This window comes from Sceloporus occidentalis, unplaced genomic scaffold (assembly GCF_023333645.1).
Source record: "Sceloporus occidentalis isolate IW3139 unplaced genomic scaffold, rSceOcc1.0.p SCAF_473, whole genome shotgun sequence".
NCBI classification, from domain to species: domain Eukaryota; kingdom Metazoa; phylum Chordata; class Lepidosauria; order Squamata; family Phrynosomatidae; genus Sceloporus; species Sceloporus occidentalis.
The window spans coordinates 182,256-201,829 of NW_028317453.1; the positions used below are offsets into that span (position 1 = coordinate 182,256).

Here is a 19,574-nt window from a genome sequence, read left to right on the forward strand (position 1 = left end):
ATCTTTCAGAGTGTGCTTCGCTGATAGACGTGGTTTCCAGAACCGACCCCACCTGTAGTTGGTGCAACTACTACCACAGCGTGATTTATGACGATCTCTTAATCTTCCCTTCAGGGCCTCGGCTGTTCCTCTCCTGCCCGATAGATGTGGACGGCTCGCGAGTTTGGTTTACAGACCTGTGGAACTATTCCATTATTCCGTACCTGCTGGAGGCGGTCAGGGAGGGTCTGCAGGTGAGATCCCCCACAAGCTAAAATACAGTACTATATAATGTATAATATATAAAATATAATAATGTATAAAATATAGTATATGTATAAAGTATAATATCTAATAATATAATATATAAAATATAATGTATAATATACAAAATACAATAATATATAATGTATAATATATAAAATATATAAAATATAATAATGTATAAAGTATAATATCTAATAATATATAAAATATAATAATGTATAAAGTATAATATCTAATAATATATAAAATATAATAATGTATAATAAAATGTATAATATACAAAATACAATAATATATAATGTATAATATATATTATTTATTTTAAATATGATATATTATACTTTATGCACTATTATATTTTATATATTATATTATAGTATATTATATATAATTATATTTTATATAATGTATAAAATACAATTATATATAATATATTATAAAGTATAAAATATAATTAATGTATAAAATATATATAATATATGTAATATAGTAAACTTAATTGTTTCTGAACATGGCAGTTACATTTATTACACTCTAGTAGTAGTGTTCATCTCATGGATGCGAGATCTCCATCTTCAGAGAAATGATTTCAGAATGATTGAGAGAATGCTTGAGCATTGCCCTCGATGCGCCCGTCTTACTGTTTCTTCTCACCAGCTGTATGGAAGACGAGCCCCGTGGGAAGACCCTGCCAGGTGGGTTATGGACACATATCCGTGGACGGCGGTCCCACAGCAGCACGAGTGGCCCACCTTACTGCAGCTGCGACCCGAAGACGTGGGCTTCGACGGGTATTCGGTACAGAGGGAGGGAGCGTCCAGTAAACACGTTCCATCCGGGAGTGCGGAGGGCGATCCGCTGGTGAGTGCAACGCCTTTCCCTTCCCCTCGGTTATTTTGTTTCCCCCGCATGAAGGGAATGGTGGAGGGAACGCGTCCCGGCATCGTCTTGCTGGGGGCGTCCCGGCATCGTCTTGCTGGGGGCGTCCCGGCAGATTGCGTTTCTGTGTTCAAGCTGGCGGATCTCGCCGTTTCTTGCAGATGAATATGCTGATGAGGCTTCAGGAAGCTGCCAACTATTCCAGCCCTCAGAGTTACGACAGCGACTCGAACAGCAACAGCCACCAGGACGACATCTTGGACTCGTCGCTGGAGTCCACGCTGTGAGGCGGAGGAGCGAAGCCCCCCGTACCGAGAGGCCGGAGCGGGACCTCCACCATAAGACACTTTGAGTCTATTTAAAGCAGGCGCAGGCGCCGCGTGAAGCATTCTGGGTTTTATGCCACGTCACATTATGCACTGCAAGGTTTATTCGCTGTCGGACTTTGTCACAAACACTGAAGACTTTTTAGTTCTGTAGATGAAAAAAAAAAGGAACAGAAAGAATCTGAAATGGGGTGAGGGGTCCGGCAGAGACGGGCACTCCGAGGGGTGAGGGATCTAATCGGGATGGCCACGCTCACCCGGGACGGAGGCGCCACGTTGCTTGGAGCGGCATGCTGGGCACTGGCTGCTAACGGCGCCAACGATACTACTGACCTCGTCTAATGTGACATTCTCCTCCCCGAGATTTAACCATTTCTGTAACTTCTTACATCACTGCGAACGATAAAAAATATCATCTAAATACCAAAAATTTCTCCTCACTTGACGGGTTGACTTTTCCAGTAAAAGTTGTCTGCGATCTGCACTGAACTCGTCACTCGTCATCGTCATCGTTTTATGAACTGCTGAACAGAGAGTCTGGGCGGAATATCACCGCGTGCGGACGGCGGGTTTCGGGACTCCGATCCGCACTCTCCTCTCCTCGTTGTGTTGCTCTTTGCGCAGCACTGACCGCTTTAATATTAAGTTTCTACGTACAGCCGCCCCTCAGGTAAAAGCTCGAGAGCCCCCGTCCGTCACGCATTCCGTGACCCATCCTATGGTGCTGATTCTCAAAGCCATGCCTTACCGACGACTGGTTCCTTTACCGCCGCCTGGATCCCTTACCGCCGCCTGGTTCCGTTACTGCCGCCTGGTTCCGTTTCTGCTGCGTAACGGCTCTTCATTTCCATCGAGGGCTAGAAATCCGGTTTCAGAAGCACTGCCTGAGTGAGATCCCCGACCCGGAGAAAGTGGATCGCGGTTCTGGTCGGCCGCAGCTTATGTCGCTGGATCCGTACCGCGACCCGCGTGATGCCCCGGAATCCCCCGCTGGTGCCGGCCGCTGGGATCCACCGTTTCACAGATACCTCATGTTCTTATTCAAATGACTTTTTTAGGACTCGCTGGGACGGCGGCGGCCGGGGGGGGGGGATGTCTGCCGGCACTCGCCAACATTCGCCTTTTCTGGCTATTTGGGTTTAAAAAACATGGAAGGGCTTGATCTGGTTATTGAGCTCAGATGGTAGCGGCCAGCGCTGCCGCCAGTCCCGAGATGGAGCTTATTGCGTTCAGCTGAATGTTTAATGAGCCGAGCGCAGATAATTGCTATAAAACAGCCATTTCCCGCAATATGTTCCGTGCTGGGAACACGCGTGTCATGTTTTGGTGCGTAATTCTTGGATTATTAGATTATCACGGTAAAGTGAAACCCGGACGGTGACGATCGGGAACAGAGCGCCGAATCTTTCCACCGGTCCTGGATCCGTCGCACTGGAATTCAGCCACATTCTATGCAACCTCCGGGTGGTTATTCCAGAAAGCAAGCGCCGGCCGTCAGTCGGTTCTGTGGGGTTCGTGGCCGCGTCGGGTTTATCACCAGATGTACATTTTTCTCTGTAACATAAAAGTGTAAATATTTGGTTATACTGCTGCATTTTTGATGACATTTTCTAGTCTTTTTTTAAGAAAGAATTCGGAGTATTTTGTGTAAAGGTGTGTTTTTCACCCGGGTTATTCCTGATGATTATTTTGTTGCTCTGATTTCTGGCGTGGTCGCATCAGATCATGTCGCGTGTCACAAAGAACGGATGATTGTATCGTCTTAAATTATTACTAATAAAATCGGCTCTTATTTATTCACACGCCGGCGCCTCTCGTTTTATCGCCTCCAAGCGCCGTAAGGCGTTACGTTGCCGTTAATCAAGGTATTAAATTCTTGGGAAATCCCATAATTGCGTTTTCTGAAACCGAAGTTTCCGTGCGGTCGCCGCCGGCTGATAGATCTGGACGAGTAAGGCTCGTGGCCGAGAATCAGATCTCACGGTCCTTTCAGGATGCAGCCTCGTGCCGGGCGTCTCCTAACGCTGTCTCCGAGACCCCACACACGGGTAGATTAGACTGCATCCGCTGAAAGGTAAGGAGAGAGGAAGCGTTTGATGCGGGGTGACCCGGGGCCACGGCCGGTGTCCTCCTGGAGGAACCGAGACGGGAGACAGGATGGGGGGAATGGATGTAATGGGGTGTTTTATGGACTAATAATCATAATAATAATCTTCATAGTCATGTCAGGAGGTCAGCGCGGCAACGGATGGTTTCAGTAAACTGAGTATCTGCAGCAGGTCGCATCCAACGTATCTGGGCGAGGATCTGCAGCAGGTCGCATCCTACGTATCTGGGCGAGGATCTGCAGCAGGTCGCATCCAACGTATCTGGGCGAGGATCTGCAGCAGGTCGCATCCAACGTATCTGGGCGAGGATCTGCTGCAGGTCGCATCCAACGTATCTGGGCGAGGATCTGCAGCAGGTCGCATCCTACGTATCTGGGCGAGGATCTGCAGCAGGTCGCATCCAACGTATCTGGGCGAGGATCTGCAGCAGGTCGCATCCAACGTATCTGGGCGAGGATCTGCTGCAGGTCGCATCCAACGTATCTGGGCGAGGATCTGCAGCAGGTCGCATCCAACGTATCTGGGCGAGGTTCTGCAGCAGGTCGCATCCAACGTATCTGGGCGAGGATCTGCAGCAGGTCGAATCCAACGTATCTGGGCGAGGTTCTGCAGCAGGTTGCATCCAACGTATCTGGGCGAGGTTCTGCAGCAGGTCGCATCCAACGTATCTGGGCGAGGTTCTGCAGCAGGTCGCATCCAACGTATCTGGGCACAGCAGGTCGCATCCAACATATCTGGGTGAGGATCTGCAGCAGGTTGCATCCAACGTATCTGGGCGAGGTTCTGCAGCAGGTCGCATCCAACGTATCTGGGCGCAGCAGGTCGCATCCAACATATCTGGGTGAGGATCTGCAGCAGGTCGCATCCAACGTATCTGGGCGAGGATCTGCAGCAGGTCGCATCCAACGTATCTGGGTGAGGATCTGCAGCAGGTCGCATCCAACGTATCTTTTTCAGAGGTTTTCCCCGTGTTTTGGAGACGGGGCGGTACGAGGCAGCCAATCGGGGATTTTAATTCATGGATGGGAAACGGTGTAAAGAAGAGGAATTTGGTTTATTTCCCACACCGGTCCCTGTAATGATTCTAAAAGGGTCTTCACATCCATAATCTGTGAGCACAATAAAAATGAGAGTGACTTGCAGAGTCCTTCTGAGACCTAGTGTGAAATGTGGGGCGGTTACCATGGAAACCAACAAACTGCTTTGTAAAACACAGACCAACATGTGATGAGAAACACTGAGCGTTCCTGCTGGAGTCATTATTAATGCGACCACCAGGGGGCAGCACAGTCCTCGTTAAATAGGGGTCCTGTTTACCTCTGCCCAGGTAAATACAAATCATTATGACATCATTAATTTTATTTATCACCTAAAGACACATTATTAAAGGGTTAGGGTGCGGAACTGCTTTTAATGGTCGCAAAAACAAATAGGAAAGGAACAATTGGCTTAAACCGCAGCTTCTGGAGAGATTATACACAATGTATCCGGAAAGTATCCATGATGTATCCGGAACGTATCCACAATATATCCGGAGTGTATGCGGAGTGTATCCGGAGTGTATGCGGAGTGTATGCGGAGTGTATCCGGAGCGTATCGGGAGTGTATGCGGAGCGTATCGGGAGTGTATGCGGAATGTATCGGGAGTGTATCCGGAGTGTATGGGGAGTGTATGCGGAGTGTAGCCGGAGTGTATGCGGAGTGTATCCGGTTCTTTGTTTGCTTGGATTCGTTTGTCTTCTTGTTGCGTTAAAATCTGTAAATTGTTTCCGCTTTCTTTTCCGGGCCGTGAAACTTAAATCTGATCTCACCGAATAATCTATACAGTAAATATGGCCACTTACTGGCCCAGCTGGCCACCGAGAACCGCGGCCACTGACCATCGTCCGGTCGCACTCCTCTCTGAATGAGGGAAACGTATATAAATCGAATGAAGGAGAGCTACGGCCCGGCGCCTGTGAGAGACGTCGGAACAAAATCGCTTAATCTAAAACCAGGGGCTCACGTGTAATACGAGGAGGTTTTACTTTACTGAGAGGGTGGTAGATAAGTGGAACAGCTTCCCAGCAGAAGTGGTAGAGGGTAATACAGTGAGGGTATTAAACATGCATGGGATAGACATACGGCTCCTGAATCTAAGACGAGACTGACGTCTGATTAAGGTTTTTACAGCAGGACAAACGGGCCACTAGATAGGGGCCGACGGGGGCCGTTCTGCCGGCGGGGTCTGGGTTTCTATGTATGTGGGCCGGGGATCCCAAAGTCTTTTCTAAATCTGCCCGCTGTCTCGGGCCGGGAATTTATACAGCAGACAAAACAGAAAAAATGTAAAGATTTCAGCAATTTACGGAATTTTCCATCAATATATATATTTTTTACTTTTCATTTTTCCCATGATCCTCTTTATATCTGGAAATTTATTATTGATACAAAATCTCTTTAACATAAAGTACGATTTACGTGTAATTAGTTAAATGACCGATTAGACCACGGAATGTAGTGATAAAAAATGAAAATCTCTACTTTTTATTTGGCCCCCAATTGCCCGATTTATATACATATTTAAAAATCTGTACATTTATACAATACAAAATAAATGCTTCTTTATAAGTTATAATTCACAAAAGAAATATCAGAGGCCGGTCCGTCCCCCGGAGCCGTCGGCTCCCACCGCCTGGCAGATCTGTGCAAGTATGTCCGTCGAATAGAAAGCAGACAGGCGGGTAGGTGGGGGGCCGCGCCGGACAGCCCGGGCTCCCCGAGGAGACATCTCTCCAGGTTAAAGTCAGTGTTTTTTACACGTTTGCAGAGTTCTTGTGAGTGTGAGTGGGGAGGCTACGACACGGTGATCTCCTCGCCGGCCCCGTCCTCATCCTCGGAGTCGGAGAAGTCTGAGGGTTTGCTGGGGCTGCTGGACGCGCATGGAGAGGGGGGCAGGTGGAGCTCGGGGCACCGGTAGGACGCTCTGTGTCCAGGGCTGTTACCCCGACTCGGGGCTTCTTCCCCCCCCTTTCCGACGTCGCTGAGATCCGGGTGAGGGTTAAACTTGTTGGGCAGAGTCTGTTCCCGGCAGCCCCCAGAGGACAGCAGCTCGCGCTCCTTGCAGTTCCTCCACTTCATTCTCCGGTTCTGGAACCAGATCTTCACCTGAAACCAAAATCCACCAAAATCAAGCAAAACCGCGTCAAGTGCGCAGCCCCTGATACCCCCCCTAATCTGATAGTAAAGCCGCCGTGTGTCTCGAGACTCACCTGAGAGTCCTTGAGCCCCAGTTTCCCGGCCAGTTTCTTGCGGTCGGGTTTGCTGATGTATTTCTGCTTCTGAAACATCTTTTCCAGGGCCTTGCGCTGAACGTCGGAAAACACGGCCCGGCGCAGCATGCCCCTGCGCGGCTTTCCACGGGCGGCCAGCGGCCACGAGAAGGTGCCGGGGATGGGGACCACCGACGAGGAAGCTGCAAAAAACAATTTATGAACATTTAGAAAAAGAAGCAAGCGTGCGGCCCTCGGCCCCCACGGCTCATCCGCCGTCTTAACCGGCTAAAGAGACCCTAAAGGTTTCTTCCCAAAGAGCGCCGGCGGGGATCTCTTCGCTCCCCCCAAGGAATGCTGTTTGCAGCTAATTAGCACATCCAGCGCTCAACGCCATTCGCAGGATAAAAAGGAAAAGCGAAAGCCGAAGGAAACAGAGCGGCTAATGAAGCGCGAGCGGTAATTGTCTAGTAATGAACTAGCAGAAAAAGGCCGGCATGACAGCTAAAGCCATACATTACGGGGACAAAGGAGCTTACACTTTGAAACTAAACACAAGAGTAGTGCGGGGCAGGCAGTGGGAGACCCCCGACACAGCCCGCGGACCCTTCCCTTCAATCATCCCACTAAAAGGACACCAAAACAAATTCACTGACGCTTCGCTCGGCTTTGGGGGGAATTCATAGGATTTGGAATAGAATCAGATTCCGTTAGCAGGATGGGAACGGCTGCTTTTACTTCGCTTTTCCGATTTTTTCTTTTTAATTTGTGATCTTTTGGGTTTGTGAAAGTTTCACTCTGGACCAGGTATCGGACCTGGAATCAGACCCGGAATCGGACCTGGAATCAGACCCGGAATCGGACCCAGAATCGGACCCGGTATCGCACCCGGAATCAGACCCGGAATCAGACCCGGAGTCGGACCCGGAATCAGACCTGGAGTCGGACCGGGAATCAGACCCGGAGTCAGACCCGGTATCGGACCTGGAATCAGACTCGGACCCGGAATCAGACCCGTATCGGACCTGGAATCAGACCCGGAGTCGGACCCGGAATAGACCTGGAGTCGGACCGGGAATCAGACCCGGAATCAGACCCGGAGTCAGACCCGGTATCGGACCTGGAATCAGACCCGGAGTCAGACCCGGAATCAGACCCGTATCGGACCTGGAATCAGACCCGGAGTCGGACCCGGAATCAGACCCGGTATCGGACCTGGAATCAGACCCGGAGTCGGACCGGGAATCAGACCCGGAATCAGACCCGGAATCGGACCCGGAGTCGGACCCGGAATCAGACCCGGAATCGGGGCGTTTCTCTAAGGGTTTTTAAAACGTTTCCTTGTAATTGGTTAAAAATGTGGCGTTTGCTGTGAAAGCGGCGATTTCTACGGTGCTGCCCAAAGGGAACTGGCCATGTGGTCCTGTGAATGTGACCCTTAATGGGGAATTAGCGGCTGCTGGTCGCTGGCTGTGTGTGGCTGAAACAATTGGTCACGGCGCTGAAAGCTTTGTTGGCAATCAGTGGCAGAATTCACGGACTCTGTGGGAACGAAACAGCCATGAAGAGACGGCGAGATTTACTCTGAGAAGGGAACGCCTCGAGTGTTCAGGATGACAATTCCTGCTAATTAGTCGATCAGGGACTCGATGCGGTGCCAGCAGCCAGAGCCCGAACTAAACGGTGCGACCAATCGGCGAGATGGATCCCGCAAAGGAGACCCCCGGGAGCGCGGCGACCGGCGGGGACACCTACCTGGGTAATAGGAGGAGCGCAGGAACGGCTGCAGGGATCCTTCAAAGTACGGGAAGGGGAACGTCTTCGGGGGGACGTTGGAAATCAGCAACGGCGGCGACTCTGAAAACCAGAAAACAGAAAGAAGCGTGTGAGTCTGCGGACCCAAAACTCTGCAAATCAGCCCAAAACACTGTCATTTAACAAAAACAGCTCGAAACAACCCAAAACTCCGGCCGCCGCACTTTCCTAAATGTTTATTAAAAAGCGGCATCATTTTACCCAAACTGTGAGGTCCCATTTTCATCAGCGCACCATTTCCTTGATAATTAAATTAAGTAAATTCCACCATTAACTTAAAGAAGCCCCCCCAATAGCCGAGTTAATAGAAGATAACAAAAGAGATAATTGGGTTATAATTCAGAGCTTTTAGAGTCTCATTGGCTTCTACCCACCTTTAGAAATCGAATCTAGAAAACTGCCCTGGGGGTGAGCTGCGGGGTATTTAGTGACCCCAGGGCTGTATAAAGCTATCTATGGAATATAATATTTAAATCATTAAATATCTCTAATTACGCATTAAATCCCCCCCCCCCCCCGCCGGGGTGTCCTGTGTCTGACTTTTGGTGAGATGTCTCCCCCATCGCTTGGGGGGGAAACGGACCTAAAGCTTCCCTCTCACCTGTCCTCGGGTTCGACGAGAGGATGGCGTTGACTCCAAACTTTAGGTAAGTTGGGTTGTTGGAAGAGTTAGCGGCCGCTCCCCCCCTGCCAGAGGACGCCAGCTCCGGGGGGACGCCGTCTGCAATGTTGCTGGGGCTGTCCGGTGTCGGCGGCGGCACAGCCCGAGGTACGAATGCTGCCGGGCGGCTGATCCTGATGAGATCTTCCACCAAAAAGCTGGAGTGGTTGGTGAGCGCGGAGCGCAGGGACTGCGGCAGACTCAGGGTGGGGGTAGGTCGCAGGAGGTTGGGGTAAACGGCCGGGGGGGCTATGAGGCTCGGGAACATCATCTTTAGCCTCTGCAATCACTACCCTAGAGTGCAGGAAAGGGGTCTCTCCTGCCGGATCCAGGCTGAGTTGTATCTGCCTCGGACCCCGGAGCTGGGGTTTTATAGCAAACGCTCCCCAAAGGCCTTTCAGCGCTGACAGCTCAGACAATGAGCCCCGGCAAAGTTCTTCAGTGGAGTTCATTGATGGCCCTCCGGCCCCTGTGATTGGCTGGCTGGGATTAGACTTTATAGAGAGGCAGCGCTCTATGCACTCCGGACAATACACAAAAGGCTCATCAATTGTGTATCCCGACCGCCTTCCTGAACACGTCCCTGCCGAGGGTCCCTGCCGAGGGTCCCCGCGGGGCCGCTTCACACGCAGCACACGGGCTCATTAAATGCCCATTTAAAAGTTTTCAACGAAGAAAGGGAATTAATGCAATGAGAGCTTGGGATGTAATAACTACCCCCCCAAAACCAATACCCCCCCCCAGCCCCCTGCCCCCCCCCCTGCTATGGGGTCAGAAAAGAAATCAATAAATATTCATACAATTCCACGACGGCCGGCAATAGTCGGGGGTAATTGTACAAATTGCCCATCATAACATTAGGCAGTTAACCCTTTCCATCTAATTACATCAAAGGGCAGTTTGTAGGCTGGATTTGATTGGCTCGGGGGATTTGGGAAGTTTGTCGGGATTTTTGTCCCAATATCCTGGCTTCAGGGATTAAAGAGTTAATCAGGAAATTATTGTGAATGTAATTGTTATAAAGTTATGGATCTGGGGGAAAATAACGAAAAGTGAGAGATTTTATACCCAATGTGAGTGAACGTAACAGGCTGTGAGATGCACGCTGAGTGTGAGTGGATGTAACAGGCTGTGAGATGCACGCTGAGTGTAAGTGGATGTGACAGGGTCTGTGAGATGTAAGCTGAGTGTGAGTGGAGATAACAGGGTCTGTGAGATGCACGCTGAGTGTGAGTGGATGTGACAGGGTCTGTGAGATGCAAGCTGAGTGTGAGTGCATGTGACAGGGTCTGTGAGATGCATGCTGAGTGTGAGTGGATGTAACAGGGTCTGCCAGATGCATGCTAAGTGTGAGTGACCGTAACAGGGTCTGTGAGATGCAAGCTGAGTGTGAGTGGAGATAACAGGGTCTGTGAGATGCAAGCTGAGTGTGAGTGGATGTGACAGGGTCTGTGAGATGCAAGCTGAGTGTGAGTGGATGTGACAGGGTCTGTGAGATGCATGCTGAGTGTGAGTAGATGTAACGGTCTGCCAGATGCACGCCAAGTGTGAGTGGACGTGCCAGGCAGCTTCCCGCCTGATGTGTGTTGGGGGCAGTTGTTGGGACGCCGGATGCCTCCTTTGGCTCCCGCTGTGACATTCGTGGCCCTATTTCCTGGGGGTCCCTCTATAGAGAGAGAGAAATGAGGACAATCTGTAAAAAAAAGGGCAAATCCCAAAACATCAGCGACCTGATCCCCTTCCAGAGTTTTAGGGAGTGTAAAGGGTGCGTCCCATCCCCCACCAACCCGGAACCCGCCGGCAGATCGGCCCCCGACAACTCGTATTAATACTCTGTTTAAATAATGGGCAGGTTGCATTTAATCAGTCGTCGGTCTATCCCATGCATGTTTAATACCCTCACTGTATTACCCTCTACCACTTCTGCTGGGAGGCTGTTCCACTGTCATTAAAACGATGATCCTGAAAAGAACTGATTACAAACTCATTTTAAACGACCACAAACGCGAGGAGAGGCAGAGCTTGTTACCCCGGGGCTACTGGGGCTCCCGGCCATTGGGACTGCGGGTGTGTTTTTGTGGAAAATCCCTCTTTTGTGCCAGTCTCGCAGATGGCGTGCCGGGGAGCCGGCTTGGCCCGGGTGACCGAGGCGAATTATTACCAGTTTTCCGAGCCGGGCACATTTGTTTTGCTCTCAGGAAATTCCTAAAACAGCTGGCGGGTGAATTAAAGCCATTAAAGCCACATTTACCCCAAATGATATTCACGGGGCTTGTGAGTCCAACAGAGGAGCGCAGCCATTGAGATGAAAATGTAGCTTTTTAACGTCCCCTCCGAGTCCCCCACATTTTACTAAATAGATTAACTTGCCCATTGTCTCGGCTCACATTTATCTGCTTCATTAAGTGAATGGCTGAACAAATATATTAGGCGCGCATGAAAAGGCCCTTTCTGGGGCTGCCTCTTTGTGCCCCGGTCTGACAGGTGGTTAACTGGTTTTCCGCAGAGAAAGGACGAGGTGCTCACCGGCCGCCGACCAAGTGGCGTTTTTTACACGGCGACCCCCGTATTCGCTCCTCATTCAAACGCTATTATCCCCCGAGCATGAAGAAGCCATTTACGGAGCGCCGCCGGCGGCCATAATCTCCCCCGTGTCTGACGGCCGACCCGGCACGCAAGCTGACGCTTTACAGCAGAATCCGGTTCCCAATATTCCGGAACGTTTCGGATCGCCTTCCGGACGACGCGACGCTCGCCCTGACTTTCGGGGGGGGGGATTGCAAATTGAGCGTTTTCTGCCCGTAGAAAAGAGCCGCTAAATCCAGCAAATTGGTTTTGGGGGCAGGAATGTTTATTGTTTTCAGGGCTTTTTGGTTAAATGAACCTTTTCTTTGTGTCCGAGTCAAGAAATCAATGAGCTTGTGGAGAATATAAAGCGATGACGCCCACCGGAGCGGCCCCCTCGTCATTCATGTTGCTCTTTGATTTGCCGAGGAGGACATTGCGGCTCTTTGTCCGCCGGGACATCTCATTGATATACTGTCTATGATCCGCTCTGCGCTGAAGTGTCTTTTAAGGTAAATCCCCCCCCCCCCCGGGGCAGAGGGGTCTCTCGTCCTCAGTTAGGTCCGTAATGGCTGCGCTCCATGAAGCCGCGGCTCGGACGGGACTCGCCGTTTAGTCTGACGGTTCCTTTGGGTCTGAAACCCGGCGCTTTCCACCTGATAAAACCCCATCACTCTCAGGCAGCAGTAAACACACACAATAAATAGAGCTATTTCATATATAATCAACTGAACCAATCAGGATCTACATGTGGGGAGCTTGTGAGGGAGAGCGAGGGGGCGGCTCTTATAGAGACAAGATGGCGGCGGCGCGGAGACTCCGGGTATAAATCCAAGCCGACGGACATCAGGAACTTTCCCAAAAACAGACAAGAAACGGAAAATCTCCGGAATTGTCATTTTCATCCTTTTCGGCGGCTCATATTTCATTCGACCAAATACTGAATTTATGAAACTTCCGATTTTTCCTGTAAAGTAATTTGTGAAATTCGACTTATTGAGAAATGAACAGAAAAAAATATAAAAAAAGTCTACTTTTATGTTTTTTATTTATTTACGGGTGGCTCTGGGTTTTTGGGATAAAATAAAGTTCCCGTCCGTGAGACGCATTTCATCCCTTCTCCTGGGGGGATCTCCGGGGGTCCGGCCACCACAGGCCGAGATGCTCAGACAGTGAGACCCTTCAGCAATTTGGGGGCCAAGAGCTTCTTCAACAAGAAGTGAAGTCACGGCCAATGGTGGCAGCCGGAGACCCTCCGTCACTTCGCCGCTCGCCCCTTCGCTTGCCCGTTAACCCCTTCAGTTTCAGCTTGGAAGGCGTGGATATGCGGCCGGGGCCGGAGCGTGAGGATCGGAGCCGGAAAAGCTGGTTTTTAAAGTTGACATTTTTTTCGCTATAACCAAAAACACTTATTTTAACGATGAAAAGTTAATTACAGCGAGAACGCGTCGTCAGCGCCGTGACCGATCCGGCGACCGCAGCTTCATCTGTGCTCGTTGAGCTCGCGCTGGTTAATCGAATTACAAAATCCTGACCCAAAGAAAGGCTTCGCAGAGAAACGCCGCGTTTAACAAACAATATGGGGTCTGTTAACCAAAAAACACCCAAACCCTCCCCATTTCCATATAAATTGCAGCGTTTAATATTCTTTAATTGTCGTGCGATGGACTTAAGCCGCCCAAATTTGGGGAGGAAATAGAAGGATTTGGATTGCAGGCAGAAAAGCTTGGTTTTCATCTGTGGGACCTGATTCCCCGGAAACAAAGAGGAAAATCACCTCATCGAATGGCCCTTTGAGCCGGGCTGCTGGGCGAAGCGTGGGCTGCGAGGGGCCGGCTTGTGTCTGTCGGGAGGGACGCCGCGGACCGCTGGGCTACGGCTCGTATTCATGTGACGGGATGGACTAATTGGATTGGAACTTAGTCACGGTATTTATGTCACCTCGGATCTCGTCAGGCGGGCCGGATCCGGACGGCGTCTTCGCCTCATTCGATTCACATTTAATTCTCACCGAAATCTATTTTCTCTCTCAGCTGAAGAGCCATTTGCATGACAGAGAGAGCCGGACAGGCTGTGTGGGGGCAACCGCGCTTCCCCTCACTGAGAAAGCCCCGCACAAGGGCAACAAGAACCAGAAACCGGGCGGCAGCCAAGACGAGAAACCCCAACGGAACCCCGAAAAAGAGAGAGACCCCGCAGAACGAACTCCAGCCCTCGCTTACAAGAAAAGGGGAAGAAGTCCTAAAAACCCGCCGGGGGTAAAATACACGCTGGGGGGCAGCTGTGCTGTTGGATAAAAGCCACTCGGCGGCAACGCCAGGCTCGCAGGGATCTTTTACTCCACTGGTGGATCTGTTCTATGCTCCATCAGGGAATTCCTTGTGGTGGGCAGCTCTGGTGGGATACCCTTTGGGGGCCACATTTATGACTGAAAGTGACCTAGAGCAATGAAGCCGGATGCTGGGGCCCCTGCAGAATGAAGTGGGGGCCCTGCCCCATGGTTTGTGAAAATAAGACAGGAGTCCCGGCCCGGGAAGCTTGTACCTCTCCGCCGTCTCTGTTGGGGTCATCGCGTATCTCAGACAGAAGGACTTCTCAGCCGCCATCCCGGGCAAATAACAGAGAGACGGAGACTCAGAACCCCGTCCTTCCCTGCAACAGACTAAAAACCCAGCTGTACTGGACTAAAAACCCAGCGGTACTGGGACAAAAACCCAGTGGTACTGGACTAAAAACCCAGCGGTACTGGACTAAAAACCCAGCGGTACTGGACTAAAAACCCAGCGGTACTGGGACAAAAACCCAGCGGTACTGGACTAAAAACCCAGCGGTACTGGACTAAAAACCCAGCGGTACTGGACTAAAAACCCAGCGGTACTGGATTAAAAACCCAGCGGTACTGGACGAAAAACCCAGCGGTACTGGACTAAAAACCCAGCAGTACTGGACTAAAAACCCAGCGGTACTGGACTTAAAACCCAGCGGTACTGGACTAAAAACCCAGCAGTACTGGACTAAAAACCCAGCGGTACTGGACTTAAAACCCAGCGGTACTGGACTAAAAACCCAGCCGGCCCTGGTGACGCGTCTACTAACTGGTTGGATTCCGAGAACTAACGAAAAAGCTAGAAATAGGGAAAAACCTGAAAAGCAGATAAATCGGACGCCGTCAGCGGCTCCGGGAGTGAGGACCCTCAGAGCGAGACCCCCCGGTCTCCGCACCACAAACCCCCCGAGACCCCCCCCCGGTTTGTGCTGAATGCAGGGAGCAGATTAAAAGTTTCGTTTGGGATTTGGAGGTATTCATGGCTGCGAGGCTGTGAGTGGGGGCCGGGTGGGGGTCGCTGCGGTGCTGCGCGTCCTTTTATTGTCTCCCACATATTCATACGCAGGTTGCTTTGCACTTGAAAACGGGGAACGTGGGCTCCTGACAGACGACATTCGCCTCCGCGCCCCCCGCTCATTAACCCTGAAGTCCTGTGGGGGGGTCCCGGAGCGGGTTTGATGTATTAGAGTCCGTTTCTAATACTGCAACAGATCATCAGTTATTACATTCTGATCGGCCCCATTCGGCCCCCATCTAGCTGACCGTTTCTCCAGCTGTAAAGACTCGTCGGTCTCGTCTTGGATTCAGGAGCCGTATGTTCACCCCGTGCATGTTTTCATTCCCTCGCGTTTACCCAGCAGGTTTCATTCCAAGTTTTTCACACAACGTGATTTTACACGACAACAAACACACGTTTAACAGAGAAATTCTGGGTTTAAAAAAACCTGTTTCAGGTAAAATATTGTAAGGGCATGGGTGTCCCTCCCAATATTGGCTCCACCCACCCTTTGTCTATGCCCCACCCATTTCTCTCCTATAAAAACTATATAATTATTAGGGTCTCTCATATATTTATACGTTTGGAGATAATTATCAGGATCTCATATATTTGTAGATTTGGAGATAATTATCAGCATCTCGTTTAGTCAAAAGTTTGGAGATAATTATCTCTAATACTCCTGTGAGTTTTGGGGTAACGGGGCAGTAGGGGTGTATTTGCCCCACCGGCACGCGGAGGCTGGAGATAATTATTGTAGGGAGATAGCTGAGGCTTTGTGTCGTCTCACTCGGCGCCGGCAGCTTGCGCGGCACAAATCCTCGGAATAAATTGAAAATCCTTCCTTGATGTGAGATTTGGTTAAGCTTCCCCGAGGCCCCGGGGTCATTCCTGATAACAAAAGCAAAGGATAGAATGTAGCGGCCCTCAATCTGCCCCCTCCCTGCTGCTCGGTTAAAGGGGGTAACTATTTACAGAGCAGAAAATGCCTGCCCACAACAACCAGTACAGATTACAGAAGAGGGTGTAGTCCGTACAGTGCTCTGGTCCCCAGCGGGGATCCCCAAACACATTGGGATTTCTAGCATTGTGATTCTTGCCGTCAGTTTTTTGGGATCTCTCAGCGATTCGTCGTTTAAAGATCGGCGTCTCGCTCAGCGAATCATCTCGTTGGCCGCGGGGTTTAGACGTTCTCTCCCACTCTGCTGCCGGGGGATAACGTAACGTCGGTGTTTCCGACAGCCATTGGGGTGCAACCGGGGCCGGGATGTGGCAGACGTCCACCGGTTATTTACCCCTCTGCCCAAAGGCCAATCCGGGCCTCAGTTCAAGCAGGTCCATCAGCAGTCCCTAAACCGAAAAGGCTCGGAGCCCAGCCCAGGGTGGGGGGCGCACAGCCGTCCAATCAGTAGCTGCAGCCTCCAGGACTTCAGACCCCGGCTTCCGAGCTCCCTAATCACTACGCGCCGGCAAATGATGCAGAGCGCGAGATATGACATCATCCCTGCGCTCTGCATCAATAGCCGGCGCGTAGTGATGAGGGAGCAGTAAAGCAGAGGCCTGGAGTGACAGACCCAGCGCTCCCAAAATTGGATGGAGGATGGAAGGTGAGAAAGGTAAGAGATGGGGAGAAAGGGGTGTAAAGGCAGTGTATGTGTATATGTGTGTGTGTTTGTAAGCTTGTGTGTGTATGGACAGGTGTGTGTATGTGTCTATGTGTGTGTAATGGCAGCGTATGTGTATATGTGTATTTATGGACAGGCGTGTGTAAGGGCAGTGTATGTGTCTATGTATGTGTGTAATGGCAGTGTATCTGTATATGTGTATTTATGGACAGGTGTGTGTAAGGGCAGTGTATGTGTATGTGTATATGTGTATTTCTGGACAGGTGTGTGTAAGGGCAGTGTATGTGTATATGTGTGTTTATGGACAGGTATGTGTAAGGGCAGTGTATGTGTATGGACAGGTGTGTGTATGGACAGGTGTGTGTAAGGGCAGTGTATGTGTATATGCGTGTTTATGGACAGGTGTGTGTAAGGGCAGTGTATGTGTATGGACAGGTGTGTGTAAGGGCAGTGTATGTGTATATGCGTGTTTATGGACAGGTGTGTGTAAGGTCAGTGTATGTGTATATGCGTGTTTATGGACAGGTGTGTGTAAGGGCAGTGTATGTGTATATGCGTGTTTATGGACAGGTGTGTGTAAGGGCAGTGTATGTGTATATGCGTGTTTATGGACAGGTGTGTGTAAGGGCAGTGTATGTGTATGGACAGGTGTGTGTAAGGGCAGTGTATGTGTATATGCGTGTTTATGGACAGGTGTGTGTAAGGGAAGTGTATGTGTATGGACAGGTGTGTGTAAGGGCAGTGTATGTGTATATGTGTATTTATGGACAGGTGTGTGTAAGGGCAGTTTATGTGTATATGCGTGTTTATGGACAGGTGTGTGTAAGGGCAGTGTATGTGTATGGACAGGTGTGTGTAAGGGCAGTGTATTTGTATATGTGTATTTATGGACAGGTGTGTGTAAGGGCAGTTTATGTGTATATGCGTGTTTATGGACAGGTGTGTGTAAGGGCAGTGTATGTGTATGGACAGGTGTGTGTAAGGGCAGTGTATTTGTATATGTGTATTTATGGACAGGTGTGTGTAAGGACAATGTAAATAAAATAGCCTCTGTAAAAAAAATAGCTGGGGGGGCACAATTTTCCATTCTTGCCTCCATTCAAGCTAGCTAGGGCTTTGACGTTTTTACTACAAACACGGATAATGACGGCAGAAAAAAAAATCCAAATGGCCGCCTAGTCTGCCCTTAGAGGACAATCTTATTAACCGTTTATTCTCTGTGATGCTCTGCAGATTCCTCTCCCGATATAATAACGGAAGGTCCCGTGTTATCCGCGGCTTCTCTGTGTCGGGAGTTAAGTGCTGTTATGTCGTTCCGTTTGCGCGCACATTTCTGTCCGTATGTCACCAACAACACTTTCTTTACTAAATCATAATAGAGAAAATCCTGCGCGGCTGACGTCCCGACGGCTTCTCCGCTGAGTGTTAAGTCGGAGGGTTCTGTGTTTGCGATGAATGGGGAGGCGAGGTCTAAATGACTTTCAGATTAGCCGGAACAGATGGAAAGGTCACAGCCGGACAACTTTACACAGGAGCACAAAGGCCGCGCCGGACGGGAGTTCATTGCCTTCCACAGATACTGTCAATCACGAGGGGACGTGCTCGCTTAACGAAGCGCTCCCCGGGGCGGAAACAATGTGCTTTTGTGAGCGGATTGTGGTGCGGGGACTGGAGTTTATCTGGTTTGTGTCACAGAAGCCGAGCATCAATCCAAACAATGGTCTTTAACCCCGTGTGTGCCGGGGAAGGGTTCCGTTACAAACACGGCGGCGGCCCGGCTGTCCCTCGAAATAAAAATGGGTTCCGTTAATAATAAAGCCTTTTCCCCATCGCTTTCCGCTCGCTTCCCTGAGACGCTCTGTTTAGCGATTCCGGGAATAGTTCCGGGGGCTCCGAGTCCCACGGATCGGGGAGTACCGGCGGTACATGTTGGGGCGTCTCCACAGAGCTTGCACAAACATGAGCCAACATATCATGGCCGCCAAGGACCGGGGCTCTCCTGTCCCGCGGGCGGCAGAAACAACGGGTGACATCATTACTGAGTGCCACGCATCGAGACGCCAGCTGGTGGAGGAATTCTCATCACTCTATGGCACCAGGGCTGAGAGTGTTGGAGATAATAAGAGGGTGGGTAGATAGGTGGAACTGCCTTCCAACAGAGGTGGTCGAGGTTAATCCAATGAAGGAAATGAAGCATGAACAGGACAGGCAGAAATTCATCCAATAAGACGAGGACCACGTAAGGACTGAGGGGTTCAGGTGGCCCGGCGGCTCTTATCTCTTTCTATGAGGCTGCTGGGGGCGCTGTGGCACGTAGACTGAGTCAGCCAGGCAGCTTTACTTGCCCCGGGCCGGAAGCTGCTCCCAAAACCCTCAGCCACTCGGCGAGACCCGGCGCTGCCTCCAAAGCCTCCTGCTACACCGTGATTGGGTTAGAGTGTAACGGCTCGTGCACGCCTTCGCTCGCATCGCTTCCAAGTAATAGTTATGTAGGGAATTAGTGTGAGTACATGGGGGCTTTGGTTAGTATCCATGGCGCTTAAAGGATTTGAATATCCCGGCTCCTCGCTTAACGAGCCCCCCGGGGTCTTTTTGTTTTAGCGCGCCGGCCGGCAGATCGTCTCCTGTGTGGCGGGAATCCGTGATTAACTGAGCGACCGTAATCAGCAAAAACATCAGATTTCCAACAAAAGCAGGAAAGCTGGAGCTTCACCCGCAGAGGGGGCAAATTCCGCCGGGGCATTTCTTCTGGGCTCTTCTAAAGACGGCGGCTGT

General features: G+C 50.5%; 2 protein-coding genes across 2 annotated transcripts in view; one reads left to right on the top strand and one right to left on the bottom strand.

Moving 5' to 3' along the window:
- Positions 1 to 1,412, top strand: part of LOC149271692 (neuron navigator 2-like) — a 51,415-nt gene extending 50,003 nt beyond the window's left edge. Inside the window, exons 37-39 of the mRNA XM_089507200.1 lie at positions 115 to 233; positions 904 to 1,107; positions 1,287 to 1,412. Of these exons, the coding sequence (XP_089363326.1) occupies positions 115 to 233; positions 904 to 1,107; positions 1,287 to 1,412 (449 nt within the window). The remainder of the gene's footprint in view (positions 1 to 114; positions 234 to 903; positions 1,108 to 1,286) is intronic.
- A 4,982-nt stretch (positions 1,413 to 6,394) lies between these two features.
- LOC149271693 (homeobox protein DBX1-like) lies at positions 6,395 to 9,557 on the bottom strand. The gene is made up of 4 exons (XM_089507205.1): positions 9,227 to 9,557; positions 8,566 to 8,667; positions 6,811 to 7,013; positions 6,395 to 6,706 (listed from the first exon to the last, which is right to left on the bottom strand). The coding sequence occupies exons 1-4, from the start codon at positions 9,555 to 9,557 to the stop codon at positions 6,395 to 6,397; spliced, it is 948 nt and encodes a 315-aa protein (XP_089363331.1).
- Positions 9,558 to 19,574: the final 10,017 nt, after the last annotated feature.